Here is a 19,691-nt window from a genome sequence, read left to right as displayed (position 1 = left end):
CTGAGACATACAAAGCTCCAATCAAGAGACTCCCATTGAAAATACCTTTAGAGTAAGTGGCAAAAAAGAACAAACAAAGAGAGAGAGAGAGAGAGAGAGAGAGAGAGAGAGAGAGAGGGGAAGGAAGGGAAGAAAAAGAAAATACATCAATTAACTCAGGAAACCTTGGTAGACTTGCCATTTTCTGAAGGAAAAAAAAAAGCTAATTTAAGAAAATGAAGAAAGCATGTCACCTCCCCATTTGGTAGATTCAAAATATCTCTCAATTAAGCTTCTGGATAGTGTCAGCATGATTGGCATTGCTAGTGTAGGAAGGCCAATGTCATAAATGTGTGCTAAAATTCTCATATAATTAGAGTAATATATATAATCAGAAAGTATCAAAAAGAAAAAAAACTAGAACACTGGCAATAAAAATAAGAAAATAGAAAAAAATATCAATAATCTTAAATTTATTTATAATAGACTGAATTTACTACTTAAAGAACAGACTATCAGGATAAAATACACACTCTAACTTTGTACTGTTTATAAAAGACGCATAAAGCATAAGGAAGTAGGGAAGGTTGTGCAGGACCCAGATGCCATTCACCCAGCAGTGTCTCTGATTGGCATGCTGAGTGATTCGGTGAGTAGTGGTAGAGTACACTGTCAGTACTGCTGTGGATGGCAGCCTTAGGGATAAAATACTGGGAAAAAACATATTAGAACAGTGCTGATGTAACTAGAAGTAAGCTGATATAGTCACATAAATATCTAGGGAAATAAATTTAGGAAAAAGCAATTAATTAAAGATAGAAAGACTCACTAATCAATTCATAAGTAAGATACAATATTTCTGAGGAGGTACCAAGTGAAGTAGTTTATATATTCTCTGTATACATAGATATACACACACATGTTCATGTGTGCATATATGACATACTCACCATTGTAGTTCTTTGATTTGGGGATGAATTCTTAGGTGTTAATGATAATGATAATTAAATAACAAAATAAAGAAGTCAAATCAAATACAGCCTCCTGAGGAACAATAACGGTATTGATTTCTGATATACATTATGTCTAGGAACCTGGAGTAAAATGTTATTTTAAAAACCTAGGTGGCTTAAAAATATGATGCTAGCTAGGGTAATTTAATAATGTCTAGATAATGTCTACAGATAATTTTTCTAAGAAGTTTGCCTGTAAAAGAACATAAAGAAAATAGTTGATGATCAGAGAAGGGTCTGAGGACAAGAAAAGTATTTTTTTTAAGAGAAATATAGACACATGATGTTTGTAGGCGAAATCAAACAATCCAGAACACAGGGAGGGGTTGGTTGTAAAGAAGTTAAAGGAGATAACCAAGGGAGCAAAGATCTTGGGGAAATGAAGAGTAGGACTTGGGTACCTATGGAAGAATTGGCTTTTGGTATGAGAGGGAATCATCCATTTTAGCAGAAGGGAAATAGACGATGGGAGCAAATCTAAGTAGATTGTTGTGCATTCTGGGAGGAGAGAGTTTGCACTGATGCTTGTATTATGGACTCAAGCAAGTTGGGTAAAAAATAACACCTACAGAAATTCATTATCATTCAAGGAATTGGCAAATTTAAGGTATGAAAGTCAAGTAAAGAACGGAGATTTCTAGAGAAAAAAAAATAGCAGTTCTGAGTGTTAATGGTAAAATGGTTCTATCAGTTATCTGGTTTTTTTTTTTTTGGTCTAAATAGATATAAACATTATGGTTCAGTTCAAAATGGATGTTTCTTCTGTCAGTGAAATATCTGCCCTGGAGTTTGTACATCAACTAATGTTAATCATTTTATATTCTTAGAAGTCATTAAGCTATGTGACAAAATATACACTCTTATGAAACATTTTTGTGTTGTAAAATCTTTTATTTAAATCTATAAATCAATGATTTTGATAAGTTTGTGAGCAGTTTTAGTTTTATATTTTAAATGTAAAATGTTTTGATTTGCATTTTAATTACCACCTATGTTTTTAACTATTACTTATTCTCAGTAGAGATACTCCTTGCTCTCTGCTTTTTGGCATTACCGCTAACTGTATGGTTTGGTATCCTGGTTCAGCTCCCAGACCCTGGACTTAGACTCCATGGATTCAAAACCCAGACTTTACTGGCTGTGTGACTTTGGGCAAAGTACTCGATTCCTCTGAGCCTCAGTTTCCTAATATGTAAAGTTGGAATGATAATGATAATACATATCATTTGAGGTTATTGGGAGGATTATGTGAATTAATACATTTAAAATGCATAAACTTGGCACTTAGAAAACATTACAAGTTTTAGTTGCTATTACTTCACTGTTGAGAAAGTTTACTCCAACTTTGCTCATACTACTTGCTTATTATACATTCAAAGTGGATGAAATGATTCTACAAGTTTGTGGGAACAGGAATCTTCATGAAGAGGAAGAAGGCTGAGGGCTCAGAAGCCACATAAAGTTAGGTGGAGGAGTGGGAGGAGCAGAGCATTGATACTGAACACACAAGTCCAAGACCTCTTATTTATGAGAGCTGGTGACACAATACAACACTCTAAATCTTATTTGTAAAGTGAGAATATCAATACCTATTTTGAAATCTTACACACATACAATAATGCCTATAAAGTAGACAGAAACTTAGAAATAATTCAACAATTTAAAGCCCTACCCCATCCCCATTTTTAAGAAACAACAACAACAAATTAGTAGCATATTTCACATATAATTTTTATCTTTCCTTTTTTGGTTAAGATTATCAAGACTATATTTTCATGTGGTTATTCTATTACATAAGATACCAAAAAGCTAAAAGTAGTCTGTTAAGTTCATGCACCAAAATTTATTTAACTGACTCCCTGTGTTTGTATATTTATGTTGTTTCCAACTTATTATACTATTGACAACCAAATAACAAACATCTATAATGATGAATCTTGGTATGCCTTTGTTACTTTTATTTAGTAAATAAAATTGTAATTTTATAAAGATTTAATTTTATAAATTTTATAGAACTTAACTGTCCACCAGTGACCTTCAAAAAAGTCATGGATGAAGGCATTGCCTTTCTTATCCTCACCAGTATGAGCATTACCTTTATTTCAATCACTGCATATGTAGGTGAGAATAGTATCCCATTGCTCTGATGTTATTACCTCCTAATAAGGTTTTCATGTGATTGTCATGCATGTCCTTTTGTAGATTATCTTTTTATATCTTTGCCTATTTTTTCTATTGACAACATCTTTTTCTTAATCTATGAAAACTCTTTATATTTTAAGTATATTATAATGCGTTGCATGATATAAGTTTCTCAAATGCTTTCTTTTACCACCTTATGTAATTTCTTTTGTATTTGTTTCTACAGTTTTTGGTATAGAAGTACAACATTTTTATGTATTCATAAAATGAATTTTTTATGGTTTAACATTTTGTATTATGTTAAGAATGTCTTTCTTTACTCTCCCTTCTCTAATTTTAGCATGTGGATAACTTAAAAACCAGAACATTTGAATATCAGCACTCATATGCAGGCAAGTGAAAATCAGCTATTCAAATACAGCCCCATTCTGCTGAACTGATGTGTATTATTAAGTTAACTGACATTTATTAAATGTGTGACGAATGCAGCTGTGATCACCAATACAGAGATAAGTCCTCCAAAATCACCTAATTATTTTTTTGTGCATCCAGAGTTGGAACTGTTTCCTGTGTATGGCTGAATCACAATATAAATAAGTCCTAATTTTGTTAATATATATTCATTTAGAGACTCATGTAATAAAACCAAAAGAGAATCCTTGTTTATATTCACTTCACTTATTCTGCTTGAACTAGAGATGTAACTTCAGCCTGGATCTCAAATGCTGCCATGAGCAGAGACTCAGAGGCATGTCTTCATGTGCATCTGGAAAAGGAATTGTTGGGTAAAAACAAATCCCAGAGTGAGTTACCAACACAGCAGTCTCAGTATTTCCTTGGTAGTCCAGAGAAAGGATGAACTCTGTAAACTGTGTGAAATAAATTTCAGAGTGAGAGAAATTAGAAGATCTCCTTTGCAAAATTTGGTTTGGAAAACATTATTCTGGATATTTCTTGAGTGTGTTTTTGAGTGAAAATTACATTTAAATTGGTAGACTGAGTAAAGCAAATGCCCTGCCTAATGTGAGCACACTTCACCCAAGTTGAAGGTCAGAGAAGAACAAAGACCAGCCCTCTCCCACGTCAGAACTTATGCTTCATTGCCCTCAAACTGGGACATCAGTTTTTTCCTGCCATTAGATTCAAGTGAAAAATAGAGTTTTCCTGGGTCTTGAGCCTGCCAGACTTTGACCTGGACCTTCAGTGTCAGCTGTCCTGAATCTTCAGCTTGCTGGCTTACACTGTAGATTTTACAGTTTGTTGGCTTCCATAATCCTAGAGCCTAGACTTAATACTAAATCTCTTGCTCCCTATTTTTATCTCGGTTGTTTCTAAGTCCTATGGGTTTTGTTTTTCTGGAGAACTTTGACTAATAACAGAAGTCCTGAATATAAACTTAGCCAAGGATCAAAATAAATGATTACCTTTTGATAAATCCCAGTTAAGCCCTGGCAAAATTCAAGGCATTGCCTCCTAAATGCAAATTGTGTCCTTAACCAAATGACTGTGTTAATATCCAACACACAAGGTTGTTGAGGGCTCATATTAGATAATAGATAATAAAACATTAAGCCAACTGCTAAAAAAGTCTTTGTTATTAATTACAATTTTATCTGAAGTAACTCATGAATGGCAATGACCTTAGCAAAAAGATCCCAACTAAATGATTGGTAATAATTGAAAAGTAGAAGACCATTACTTGCCCCCCTCCAATACAGTACAAGCATGTGCACATGCACAACACACATGCTCACTACATACAAACATACAGACACAAACACACTGACACACAAAACCCTGTTTTGAGGAAAAAATAAAGTTGATGGTTTAACTGTTAAATGTTTTTATTTGTGCAGATTTGTAACTTTTATAGGACATGCAGGATAAAAAAGTGTAAAATATATCAGTAAGCATATAAAATTTCAGCAATTTTTCAGACCAGCAATTAATTTGCATGAGGGACTAAGCCTCTATACAGAACAGACATGTCTTGGGATATACAGTATACAAACTGAATCATAAAGCCGTTTCCCAAATGATTTTCCTCAAATAAAGATAAAAATATCTTTATACTTAAAAAGTATGCAGTATAGTATATTTTTTCAGTTATGTACACTGCTTAAAAGAAAAAAAAAAAAACTATGTCCACACCAGTGTCTGTTTTAAATGCAAACAATCATAGTAGGTAACAGATTGGTAATAAAACTGTCAAGAAAATTGGAAGAGGCAAAAAAAAAAAAAATCAAGCAGAGTTCCAATAAGTGTATGAAAATAAAAAATAAAAGCGTAACTGGAGGTTAAAAAAAAATTTCCAGCAGCAGAAATGCAATATGAGCAGGAGGAATAAAAAGCTTTTGGAGGTACCAGGCAGCTTTCTGTATGAGTCAGGTTTACAGGTGAAATTCCTCAGTTTGAGTTCAGAAGAACTTGAACTTATTCCAGCAAAATTACCTCAATCTTTTATTACGGCCTCCTCCCCCATCTTCTCTCTGAGCAAAATGATGCTTGGATTAGGTCCAAGGCTCCTGGCAGGGGGAGGGGCAGAGTGTCACAGCATAGCAGATGGTTGCAAGGCTTTACTCAGAAGGGGTCATGTTTGCAGCCGCACTGACAGTCTCACACAATGGCCTCCATTTTGACAGCCCTTCCCCAGAGGCCCACTGATCAGCTGAAAAGGGAACACAATGTTGAGCCACTAAACCACCCTGGTGATGGATTAGTTTGGATTCAGGAAAGCGTGATTATTCTTGAAAATAAATGAAGCTGAATAGACATGCTGACCTCATTCAGCTGATGAGAGGCAGGGAAAGCTGGCGTCTACTCCTGCCAGCCCAGAGAGGGCTCAGCCCCATTCGTCCACTTTCATTCATTTTATCGGGCTAATGTTGACCATACTTGACATGGATAAAGATGCTACACAATCGAGTGCAGACAGGAGCTTCCCCAGGTTCTGCATCTCAGAGTCAGAAACAAGTATAGGGAGCTAGGCAATGGGTTTTCTTTCTAATTTTGGTCTTCAGGGAGGCTGCTGATCTAATGACAGTTGATGAGTTAGATCCTACTTGAAAAGGACCATGTGACAAACAGGAAGGCACTTAGGTTTTGTTATCTCTACAACAAATACTGAGGCACAGAAAATTTCAAGAAGAAGGAATGAGTGGGGTCATGTCAATGCAGAAGATTATGCTTTCTAACTTGATAGGGATCACTAGATCCAATTGGATTACTAAGATGAATGGCAGCAATTCATTAACTCCTCATGATGGGGAGAAAGTGTGCTTAAAATCAGCCCACATACTTGTACACTCATGGCCACAGCCTGGAATTCTTTCCTCCTTATAAAATGATCAATATTTTAAGAATAGGCACTTGAGGTTATTGGTTCTCTTTTATCCCCTCCTGAGTTCTTCATATTTCTGTCAAATTATCTTTCAACAATATGTTCATATGTTAGCCAATAAACCAATGATCCACTTGCAAATCAAAAGGTCAGAAAAAAACTGGAATGGTTTTAAAAAAAATTCAGATCACCAAAAATAGATGAAATAGCTCAGAAGAGACAAATAACAGTTATGAAAACTGAGAAAGTGATTTCTTTGTTCTGAACCATGAGAAATCATTCATAAATTGTTGCACTAGCAACTTGAAACTTGGGATTGGCACCAGGAAAATCACAAGGAAAAAAAAAGGAATAATGAATACTTTTATCCTTAAAATGTCATTTATATTTCTTTCTGCGTGTTGATGCGGATATTGCTGAATATTTTGCCAATGGCTTCAAAGAGTGGATCACAGAAGGTGTGGATGTAGATGGAATAAACACGGCTGATGCACTGAATCTCAATCAGGAAACTCTTAATGCACGGTACAACTGCCCAGATGTGCAGGAAAGAGAGAATGGCAAAGTAAATGCCCCAGATGAGTGCCATCGGGATGCCAAAAATGGTGGACAGTAAGCGGTAAAACCAGTATTTTGTCACAGTGAAGGTAGTGAAGCTGGCTTTCCAGATGCCATCGAAACTGTGTGTCCCTTCTGGTTCTGCAATCACATCTTCAAAGTCGATCTAAAAGAAAGAAGTTAAAGAATATGAGCATGCGACAGAAGAAAAGAGGGGGAAAACACTACTCAGAATTTATACACATTTATTAGTTCTGTTCTAGTCCTTTGTGAGACACTTGAAAGCAAGCAGCAGCAACAGCATCACTTAGAACTCATAGGGAAAACATATTTGGGGTCTACTTTGACCTTATTGTAGCTATAGTGGAGCTTAATAGCATTTTAACATGTTCCCCAGGTATTATTTTACCATACCAAAGGTTGAAAACTACTACTGCTCTCGGAACAACCAAGTGGATGTGATTAAATATCTTGCTTAAAATTCAAACCCAGTGACATGGATAAGGTCACTGGGAACTCAGTAAAATACAAAGAACATGATTAATTAGTTTGGAATTAATTTATGACTCTTCAAACACCATTAGCAGAGTTCCTTCAGGAAATGAGATCATTGTGAGCTTCGAGGCACAGAAAAGTCCTCATGGGATGGTGAGACTTGAACAGGGCTTGGGAAGTGGGGTATGATTTGGAGAGGAAGGAAGAAGGGCCTTGGAAATGTTGTGAGCGAGATCCCAGGAAATAGCTAGGGTGAGGACAGTGAGCACCACAGTCAGAGTAGAATGGTGTGATCAAGCATGGAAAGACAGGTTGAGGCAGGACTTCATACTGTGAGGTCTACTGGGGATGTCGGACGGAGCAGGAAAGCACAGCCTCAGTCAGTGCAAGGCAGAGAGACTGAAGCAACAGCCAGAGTTGGGGACAGTAGGGTCGAGCTGGAAAATGGCCATAAAAACAAACAAATAAATAAAGGAAAGAAAAGAAGGGATTCCAGGGATATTGAGGGAAGAATTCATACGACTTAGTTACTTCAAAGAGGTGGGTGGGGCTCACATGAGCTTTGAGCTTCTGATCTGAGGACAGAGGCGATGTTAAGTAGTACATTAGAAAAAGAAGGTAGTCAAAAAAAAGGGGGGGGGAATATAACCAGAGGTTCACTTTTGAATTAAATAAATTAAGAGTGAAGTTTTGGATAATGAAAGATATGATTATCAGTGATCCACCCCTAAGGAATCCTATAGATGTCCTTTCGGGTGGGCTTTAGGAAGTAAGGAAATGAGTTTGCAGTTGGGAAACTTAGAGCCAGTAAATTCTTCTCTAATGCATCATCTGCATGTATGTCTTCTGGGGTTTCAAACCCATCAGAGATGGTAGCTTATTGGAATTTTGTAAAAGAAGAAGGGCAAAGGCCACTTAAGCACACAGCAAAGGAGGAACTCAGAATAAAAACTTTCTCAATAGTATCCTCTTGTGGGACCTAATCACCTATGCAATTAGTTTTTAGAATTTGTATTAACTAAACTAGAATTAACTAACGCAGAATTAAAAACAAAATTATCAACAGAAATGTAGGGCAGCACCAGCTCAAGTACTTGTGGGTGGCAGCTATCTGAAGGGATCTAATGTAATCTGGAATCCAAACAAGTCAATGAGATCCAGCCAAGCTCAGGATTAGGGAATGAGGACTTGGATGACTCTAAGGAGCTGCTCAGTGCCAAAGAGTCACCTTTGATTCAACACAATAAAATGTCTTTTGGAAAAAGTACATGATGCTTACCAATTTTGAAGCTTTATTTTCTAGAACATTCTGTTTCTTGATCTATTGCCCAATTTCCTAATAGTGTAATATGCAAAAATGGTATGGTTATAATTCTGTACATGAAGTTAAATAGATTTATTATCATTCTAATATTTCTTTGTCCATTTTGATCAGATTTTTTATTTATTTTTACTTTTTTTTTACTTGTGTTTTTTAAAAGGTTGTAGGAAACGTGGCAAATTGGATCAACATTTTAATGATATTTCTATGTGACTTTGATAATTGTCTGTAATGAGGTTTTGTTCTGACACTGCATTCTTCCCAGTTTTAAACAATAAACTTGTGATTTTCCTTTAAACCCTCACATTTTCATTTTTTATGAAATTATTTTGTAAGAGAATTTAATGAAGTCAAAATTAATGTATTAGAAGATCTTTCTTGACATGGGGTCACAGGATGAGCAATGGTTATTCACAAATACCCTGAGATGGGTATAGAAATTTTGAGTGTACAAAGTGAAAAGGAGCATTACTTTTATTACAGAATAAAGCAAACTACCAAAGAAAGCTAAGAAGTGGTTTACTGGAGAGAGGCAATTCCTTGCTTCTACAAAGCAGACTCTCAGCAGGTCTGCATTGAGAGTCTCTTGCAAGGAAAGGAATCATTCCTAACATTTGCTGACAGGTTATTAGAATCAACTGTTCTTGATATAACTCATAGAAAGTCTACAATAAATTATTTCCATTTCATAAAAAATGTGAGGTTTCAAATGTTAATGAATTTCACAGGCAAATAAGAAGCTTAAATCTGGTCTAAAATAAACCACTGCTTTGGTTAATACCACACTTTACAAAAACATTTTTTCATGTTTTCTCTAAGGTGAGCATGGTATTTCATAGTAATTAAAAGGCACACAGATTTTTAAAAAAAGACTTTGCTGGATTTAACCCTTTTGGAACTAATAGTCCTTTTAGCATGACCTCTGAGGACAGTATTACACCTTGTACACAAATAATCCGTGTCATATAAACATATTCAGTTTTTGAAGACATCTATGAACATATGAGGATACAAAGTATTTCTTGACAATAATTTTTCCAAACATAAATATAAGTACTTCTTTCAATGATCATATTGGAAATTCAAATGCTTTTTTTTAAGTTACTTAGTAAACTTTGGGGTGTCTGTATTTTCAGTACTTTCCAGAAAGAGTTAGTGAGCATCATTTGTCTCAAAAATCCAAGTGAATTTAGAGCAGGTCTCCAGGGCTAGACAGCAATAAGACCAAAATAACATATTATATAAATATATTCAGTTAGTTGCTGCTTTTGCCTTGAAAATTTGAGGTAGTTTAAAACAATATTAAAAGTACAGCTGGAAAATTAAAGCAAAGCAGCCTGAAGAGACACAATGAAGATAGAGGGAAAACTTGGTTTCACTCTACCTCCTTTTCCACACCAAAAGGTTTCTATGAAGAGTGCAGGAGGGAATGCACATGAACTACTCAATATGGGCACAGTGCATTGCAGTATACAAAATGCCCAGTAAGTAGCAATGTTAACAATTACTTGCCCTGGATGCCTAGGTTTTTTAATGGACAATTATAATAAGAGAGATTCTCAGTTGCAAAGCACACAGTGGCTTAGAATTCAACCCCATAACTGACTCAAGACCACTAACTTGCATCTGCAATCATCTTCATCTCAGTCCTCTGAGACACTTGTCATTATTCCCCTTTTTACAGATGAAGGTACTGAGGGAGGTTAAGAAATTGCTCAATATCACCCAGATGCTAGGCAGCAAAGCTTAGACTTGGCATATTTCAAGTCTCCACCTTTTGCTTCTGTATCCCTAGGGCCCTTACAATGATCCTCATGGTTTAAATTTCACCCTGCTAGATGGGTTTCCTAAAAACATCACATTTTTGATTATTAAAAGAATGACTCTTGCTAACATTTCCACTTTAAGTCAGGACATCTAGTAACTAGGATGTTTTGCAGTTGTGGTGCTGATCCTATTTCTATGGCTCTGCACAGTATATTCTCACAATCCTGGGCACTGAGCCAGGGACTCTCACTCTAATTGGCAGATATGGAAACTGAGGCACAGGATGATTAAAATGCGCCATACATTCTCAAGGTCCCAAGTGAGTCAGTGGAAAAGCTGAAATTAGAACTCACAATTCCCAGGACCACGTCCAGCCTTCTGCACCACATTGTTTCCTTAGGAACTCATTCCACCCCCTCCCTGTACCTTCTCTGCCTATCCCATTCATTTCTCTACTTTCTCATACATGTATTGTCTTTAAGGCATGGACTTGAAAGTTATCTCTGCACGAGCTTAGGAGTACTATTCTTTTCACAATGTAAACACAGGCATATTTGTACATCACCTAGAATGAAGAAAACTGGGAAGAATATTTTTAGAAATATTTTCATTGTACATTTTGATTTGCATTCAAAATGCACTGAACCCAATAAAGTTCTGCTAACTGAACACTTATGTCATCAAAGGCAGTTCCAAATCCCACCTCAATCAAAGCACAGTTATTTCAGCAGGTTCATAGATATTTAAAGCTAAAAGGATCCTTAAAGAAGTGGAGTCCTGTTTGAGATAGAGAAACTGTTGACCACAGCTGTCACTTGCCTGAGTTAAGGATACCTTCCCATTTAAAGGCAGACCCAAGATTGGAACTGAGGCTCAGGAACTCTCCTGTGCTTTCCTATTACTGCTGCTGTCCCACATATGCCCCAACAGTCTTGCTGCTATGTTCTGTGGACCACGTGAAAGGAAACTAGGTTTGCATCTGAACTTCAACATCATCTTGCTCTCAAGAGACCCCACAGGTCTATCTGTTGAGTGATTGATAGTGCCTCTTTTTGCCAGTCCCCAGTGTGTTCATTGCCTTACGTGCAGCATCAGCTTGATTAATCTCTCATCAAAACAATCATGATAAGTTCTGTTTCCTAGGGGACTCATTCCAGTTGCCTACAAGTTGCCCCCTGGAGAAGTATTTTCTGTTTACTGAGATCTGGAGTACAATAAGAATTAGAAATGTGCTTAAAAACAAAACAAAACCAAAGCCCAATAGGTGTAGATTCCTGTAATTTCTCAGAATGGGAATGGGATGCCTCCAATGAAGCTGAGCTGCTCTTCCCAAGAACTGATTTTCTGTTCCACAGTCTATGGAACAAGTGCTCTTCTGGCAAGAATCATTATGCAGACCTAAAGACCAAAAGCATGAACGTGCTTCAGTGATATTTTTGTCTCAATAGATGCTTTATAAGGAGTCAACAGTTTATATTACTAGATTTTTATAAATGATGTCAAATACCTTTGTACAGCACTGGCTTATGATGCTTCAATTTCAGAAACATAAGTTAACAAAAAAATCTAGCAGCAGATGTCAAGAAAAGCAATCTGTCTTGTTGTGTTTTGATAATACTTGGCTTGTGCAGTAAATCTCAGAAGATTTCATCCTGTTAAATGTTATCTGAAGGCAATATTTTAAAACAGTTTATATGTACACAGGATTAAAAGAAGCACAGTCATTTTTTATCTCAAAATATGGACATTTTATTTCTGAATAAGGAATTTTCAAGAAGGAAACTTTAAATAAATCTAAGATTTCAGACACAGTGATGCTTACACATTCTGTTTCTATAGGTAAATATCTTTTCAGTCTCAGTGGAAACTGTGATTGTGTTGGAACATATGAAATGTATTATATTAGAACATAATTAAACACTTTTGGGCTGCACTGAATATATAGAACATATTTTTAAAATACTGAAGATATTTATTGAAGACTATCTGCCAGCATTCACAGTCCCATTTCTGTGCTACAGATTCCTAATTGACTCAGGTAATTGGAATAATCCTTTGATCTCATAGGAAATCATGGCTGATTTATACTTAACATTGTCACTTAGTCCTTTTGGTGAATCATTGGTTCAGTGTAGACATGTGACTTTATTTTGACCGATGATATTTCAGAGGAAGACTGGTGGGTGGGACTTGCTTCCTTATGAAAAGAGGCTTTTTTGCCCCTTTCTTTTTGCTTAGAATTGGGTGTGCTGCCTGGGTGAAGAAAGTCATCTTGTGACCATGGGGTGACTTTTTTGTATGATTAAAAGGATAAGAGATTAGAAGAATTGCAGCTTTTGTGATTATCAAGATACCAAAATAATGCAGCAATGTGGGTCCCCTGACTTCTTAAGTGACACATACACACTTATTTTTAGTTACCTGTGGCTGGAACTATTCCTAGAACACCCTTTCCAGTTGGTTAACATAGTGTACACCTCTCCTTGTTTAGAAATATGGGTCCCATTTCTGACCTCATCATTTCCTTCCAACACTACTAGACTCTTTCCTCACAATAAGCTGCCTAATCTGTATCAGGACATGTTTGCTTTACATAGTTTTAGGAAAGCATGAGTAGGCTAACAAACCATGTGTGAAACTGTTTAATATATATATTTTTTTCATCTAGAAAAGTACATTTAGATGTGTTAGGCAGCAACTAAGGAGTGTCTCAATGATTCCCTTTCCTGGAATTCATGCCCTGTGTAAAGCCCTCCCCTTGAGTGTGGGCTAGAATTAGTGATTTACTTATCAATAATAAAACACGGCGATTGCAATGGGGTGTCACCTCCAAGATGACATTACAAATGTCTGGGTATCTGTCTTGTTTGCCTATCTTGCTGTCCAGTTTATTCTGCTGGAAGCCAGCTGCCATGATGATGCCCTGTGGAGAGGTCCATGTGGAGAGGAAGTAAAGGAAGCCAACAGCCATGGAGTCACCAAGGCCCTCAGTGCTACCGCCTAACAGGAACTGAATCCACTATGTGAGGGAGCCCTGGCATAGTAAATCCTCTCTCAACTCTCCTTTGAGAGGACCCCAGCCTTGACACTTGGATTGTAGCCCTATGAGAGACACTGAGCAACTACTCAGCCAAGTCATGCTGATTCCTGATACACAGAATATATAAGATGATGAATGCTTGTCATTCTATGTCACAAAATTTTGGGGATAAATTTGTTATGCAGCTAGAGACAAAGAATAGAATTACAAAACAAATCACTTTGATTATCATTTCTTATTTTCTATCTTATGTGCTTACAGAAAAGATCTGAGGCAAAGTCCGGAAATAAAAGGACACATAGCATTTTCAACTTTCTATAATTCACACCAAACATAATATTAGAAAAAATTTAGGCTATTTTCTAGTGTTTGTGTAGCACTGTTCACCCATATACCTCAAATAACTTGGTTTTATAACCAGATATGCTGCAAAAATTAAGAGCCACCTCCATCTAGAAAATCTATCACCAAATTTAGGCTCTTAAATATATTGCTCCTGAAGGCATAATATAAGGTTCTTACTTCTCAGGAATTCTTGACAAGAGAATTGTGTGACAAAAGAACCAGACAAGGAAGGATGTACGTTAAAAATGCAGATTCTCAGGCTTCACTTGAGACTCAACTCAGACTCTCTGTGGTGGGGCCTGCGGATCTGTATTTTTAACAAGATTTCTCTCCTTTCTCATGCAGTAGACTATGCTAGTGTATGCCATGGCTTTTCAGATTTAATGACAGTTCCTTTTTGTCTATGCCACTCTCTCTACTCCATGCTTCACAGCCCTGGGTTTCATCCTGCTTCTTCCTAGGACATCATTGTGTGCTGGATGGCATCTGGATTCTAATGGATAAAGGAATGGAAATGCTCTTGGAAAAGCTTTTCCTCATTTCAACCTACAAATGTTTGTTTTTGGACAAGGATAAATGACCATTATTTATTATGAAAAACACTCAGACAATAGAATTCCTAAAATAAATAATGATTTATTTTCATTATTCTACACTCAGTATAAACAAATGCATGTTTTTAAAAATCAAATATGTATTTCTAAAATCCTAATGTATGTACTAAACCCAGTCAAATGGAGAGAGGGTCTAAATCAATTTCCAATTCCTTTCTCTGTTCCCACACATATTTCCAACATGTTGAACTGCCTTTGAAGCTGATGGAATAAATGTTGTGCAGGAGTGTGTGGGTGCAGGGAGCGTTGAGAAACAGCACAATTAAATGTTACCAGAACACAAGAACTTGGCTCTAAAACCCATGTGTTCTCAGGGATGAACTTTACTGGGCCAAACTGGCACTGTTGGGGAGAAGCTGCTGTGTTCTTACAGCTTGTACTGAAAGCAGGAGGCCTAGAATGAATTGTTCGTCCCTGTGAGTACAGAGATCTCAGTGTGATCCACCTGAAGTTTTAGGAAGGATAGAAGTCTGAGGTAGGAACATTGATATGTGTTCTTGGACTTGAAGGCTGGCTACCTTGAAGTGGTAGATACTAGGCCACTTCATCCTACAGAAGATTGCTTCTTAGGGAGGAAGTGAGAAGGATCCTTTGCTAACCAGGGCTTCAAATAGAAGAGGGCAGAAATGTGGGTATTTATCTACCTCTGTAAGCGAGTGAAAAGTTTTGGGGTGGGAGATGTAGGATGTGGAGGAAGCTGCAGTCTCAGGCCTGGGCCTCCCACTTGGGCCCAGTATGTCTCCCTTTGGACTGAGTTGTTTCTTGTTGCTTCTCAGTCATCATGGAGGCTTGGAATAATATTTTACATTTATAATGCCCAATTTCCCTTGTCTGCTTCTCTTTACAAACTTAATAAGTTCTAGGTTATCTTCACAATCCGAATGGTGTACAGGATCTTATTTCCCATTAAGACTATGGAAAGGTCAGAAGTAATAAGTGACTAGACCAAGACCAGGACTTAGAGCAGAGCCTGTGTCTATTGAAACCATCTGCTGTCTTCCATAATGCTTAGCAGTGCCACGTACATGGGAATTAGCAAATAAACATTTCTTGGTTGCATCATATTTTTTTTGAAAAGATGAAGGGATACATGGCATTTCACTAGTCATATTATCTCTTAAGAATTCTTTGCCAGGTATCACAAATGTAATTTTATTTATCTTTTTATTTTTTGGATCCTTTTTTATTCCAAATGACTTTCTTGTTCACCATAGTTTTATACCATCACCATTCTCAACAGGAAATAGAGGTTGGAGACTTGGTCAGCCTGGGAAGCCCACACACAGAGAAGCACGTGATTTAAGCTCCAAGTGTCACCTTTAAGGAAAAATGATTTTGAAAATACAGATTAAAGTATGTTTTTAACTTGATTAGGTTTTGTCCCAGTGATCTGAATAATTATGATTGTGTAGCCCTGGCCTGAAAGCACTGGATTGTGAGAAGGATGGAGCCCCAGGGAGGAGGTAGAAGCAGCAGCCAGGCCCAGTCCTGTTGGGGAAGGGCTAAGGAAAGACAGTGAACTTGTCCTTTGGTGCCTTTAGCCTCCACTTTTCTTCACATCTTCTGTGTGTGTATGTGTGTGTGTGTCTGTGTGCGCGCGCATGCACAAAAAGGCATGTCTGTATGCATGCATGTGACCTACTGTGGGCAAAAAGGTCCATAGGAAATTTGTACTTTAGAATGAATTTAGGTGCCTCTCTTCAGTCTTGTGCAGGGAAAGCAGAGGATCCTCTCTAGTTATCTTTTTGTGTCATTAATGGGCTGCAGGCAACAGTGTGGTGTATATACTCTGGGGCAAGAGAATTTTTCAGAGGTCTTGGAATTGCAATAATTTACATTATTAAGTACTATATGTCTCTAAGATGTGAATACCTAGAAGATAGGTCCTATTTTGTCCATTTTACAAAATGGACAAAACCCCCCAAATGTTGTTCTATTACTTGCACCCAGACTTCCCAACCAAACTAACAGAAAATGCATCTGCTGAATTATCAGTTGACTATTTCCACAGGAAAGGGCGTGTGATCATGCAGGAGGAAGGAGGAAGGGGCTGCTCTCAACCCTCCACTTTTAGCTTTACTTCCCTATGACCTCACTCTTCTCTGGCCAGGACTGTTGGATCATTTGACTTTGACCTTATTCTTAGGACAATGGTTCTCAAATATTATTAGCATATTGAAGAATTTTCTGAAGATACCTGTTAAAATACAGATTCCTGGACCTTGAGTTTGAATCAGTTGTCTGCGGATAGGATCCAAGTAGCTGTCCCTCCTTCCCTCTATGATCTGGATCTTAAATGATCCCAAAGGCTCACAGGCTAAAGGCTTGGGGGCCAACTTGAAGTGCTATTTGGAGTGGTGAAACCTTTAGGAGCTAGAGGCTACTGTGAGGAAGTTAGGCCCTTGAAGAGTGGGGAATCCCACTCCTTTCCTCTTTTCTTTGCCTCCTGGCCACCATGAGGTGAACAACCTCCTCTACCACATGCTTCCCACCATGATATACTGTGCTGCCACAGCCCCCAAGCCACAAGTCCAAGCGACCATGGAGTAAAATCACTGAAATCTGAGCCCCAAATAAACCTTTTCACCTTTAAGTTATTTATTCCAGTTATTTTGTCACAGTGATGGAAAGCTAACTAACACATTTCCCCATAAGGACACTTTGAGAAATGAAGTTTAGCTTAGGCTTCATTCTCTGCTAGGCAAAAGCATCTACAAAACCTGACACCCAGATCTGAGTGAGTATGATACGTGACTGTCTTGCTTTATAGAAAGGACTTAGAAATGCCATGTGAGCTCTTGGTTAACAGCGTAGAGCTGAGTTTGAATTCCTGCTCTGCAGTGCTCTCTCAGATAAATGACTAACCAATTTTGTGCCTTGGTTTCTTATTTGTAAAAATGTGAATAAAATGGTACCAGCCTCCTAGGGCTGGACTGAATTTTATATGTGTTAGCTTATGTAAACTGTTTAGAACAATGTCTGTGACACCAGGAGTTCTGACCCAAGAGCCCTGGCCAGGAGTAGTAGGGAAATGTCAGGCACTTCAATAACAGTACTGGGAAGATGGAGAAGATATTGTGGAAAAAGAACCTTTTGGCATTCTTAAAATTCTTCCACATAGGTGGCTTCTTATTTTGTGTTCTGCTTTTAAATGAGCAAGAAGAATTAGTTTACCACCAGCAAGTCAATTACCCCTCTAGAGTTTGATACCATGAAGTACACAGTAGCCAAGTATGCCTCAAGGCAGAAGATGCTCTGGCGAATGATTGCACAGATGTGTCAGAGAAACTGATGGCAATACCAAATACATGGGCTCTCTTTGTTTTGGATTATTTCTTTCTTTCTCTCTCTCTCTCTCTCTCTCTCTTTTCTTTTTATCTTACTTCTTTTTTCTTTTTTCCTCTGCAGGCAGACATCAGATTTCTCCATCTTTTTCTTTTCTTAGGAGGGAGTATGAATTATTCTGGGGTTCAGAACACACTTTGAAAATTGAAGAGGGTTCAGAACACACTTTGAAAATTGAAGCTGAATCTCTCTGTTCTGATAACATGGATACACCTTCCTAGTTTTATATCCTATTTTGCATTGAATTGTGTTGCTGCCACAGCTCTATTGAAGTCCTAATCCCCACTGATCATGTGACTTTATTTGTTCACAGGGTCATTATGGATGTCATTTGTTAAGATGACATTATACTGAGTAAGGTGGGCCTTCACTTACTATGACTGGAATTCTTATGAGAAGATGGCCATATGAAAACACAGAGGAGAAGACCATGTGACAACTGAGGTAGAGACTGGAGTAGTGATCCCAGGCATGCCAAAGGTCCCTAGCAAACACCAGAAGCTAAGAGACGAGGAAGAGTCCTCCATAAGTTTCAGAGGGAGTGTGGCCCTTATGACCTCAAGATTCTGGAGTTCTGGGCATCCAAATGATGAGACCAAAAGTTTCTGTGGCTCTTAGATACCCAGTGTGTGACATTTTGGAGGGAAGCCCCAGGTGATATATACAGATCCCCTTTGAAGTTGCTTGAACCTACCTTCATTGAAAGAGTTTTGGGGTTCCAGAGTATTTTTATGCCTCTTCCTGCAGGCTGCCCACCCTTTCTTAGGACAATCCTGGGTGGGAACCTAAAGCTATCCTTGGTGTACTGTATACCAGCTGAGCAGGAGCCTTCTTTGGGAACTTGGTCCCTCCTGTCCACACAACTTCGGTTTTCATTATCACGAAAAATGTCCCATTGTAGATGAATCTGTATGAAGCAGGCTGCACATCTCTGGATTCCTTCTTCTTTTCTTTCTTTCTTTTTTTTTTCCTCCACAGCCTTCTGGTATCTATTTGGTGGCACTTGTTGATGTTGAGTGTCACCAAACAAGTGACATAGAACAGAACAGTGTAAAAATAGGCTGAGCGAGGGCCAGCGATAGGAACATGGAGTTTCGGTGATGAGTCAGTGAACTTGGAGAGAGAGAAGTGATACCTTGGTGGCACTTGTCTTTGCCATCCTTGAAGAGGAATAACTATGGCCCTTCAGAGTATTGAAGGTTCTGTCCCAGGGAGAAAATACTGCCTCATGTAATGTATGGAAATCTTTTTGTTTTGTTTTGTTTTCTAAATATGCAATTAAGGGATTCATCCAGAAGTCTGGTTTGCTCACTGAATTCTGTGTTTACACTTAGGAGTTTGTTATTCTTTAACCCTCTGGGCATGTCATGGACAGATATGAATGATTACCACACTGAAGAAAATATAAGCTGTATTTTATCAGAAACACAAGAAAATATCTTCACTATTTTCAAGCTACACATTGGTCTGCAATCACGTTTCTTTGAACCAGAGCTTTTTAAACACCATTAACATCTTTCGGTTTCTACATTACACTTCCTGGTGGCAGAGGTTGCTTCCTACCATTCAGTTAAGTGAAACTAGGGTTGCTAACAGCATTCGTCTTACCTCATTGCTGGGATATTTTTCCCTGCAGTGCTTCGAGTCTGTTTATTAAACAAATAGAAAATAAATAAAATAAATCTCTGAACACTGCTTGGAAAGAGGGGATAAGATATACACCAGGGCTCTT

At 37.7% G+C, this 19,691-nt stretch overlaps 1 protein-coding gene across 4 annotated transcripts in view; it reads right to left on the bottom strand.

Moving 5' to 3' along the window:
• Positions 1-4,960: 4,960 nt before the first annotated feature.
• The window catches only part of Cav1 (caveolin 1), a 32,635-nt gene continuing 17,904 nt past the window's right edge, over positions 4,961-19,691 (bottom strand). For all 4 annotated transcript variants that reach the window (XM_015488270.2, XM_048786019.1, XM_048786020.1 and 1 more), the window contains exon 3: positions 4,961-7,198. In XM_015488270.2, coding sequence (XP_015343756.1) covers positions 6,857-7,198 — 342 coding nt within the window. In that variant the 3' untranslated portion in view covers positions 4,961-6,856. The remainder of the gene's footprint in view (positions 7,199-19,691) is intronic.

The sequence above is a fragment of the Marmota marmota genome, unplaced genomic scaffold, assembly GCF_001458135.2.
Source record: "Marmota marmota marmota unplaced genomic scaffold, marMar, whole genome shotgun sequence".
NCBI classification, from domain to species: domain Eukaryota; kingdom Metazoa; phylum Chordata; class Mammalia; order Rodentia; family Sciuridae; genus Marmota; species Marmota marmota.
Note: the sequence above shows the minus strand (reverse complement) of the source record. Positions and strands in the feature narration are given on the sequence as shown.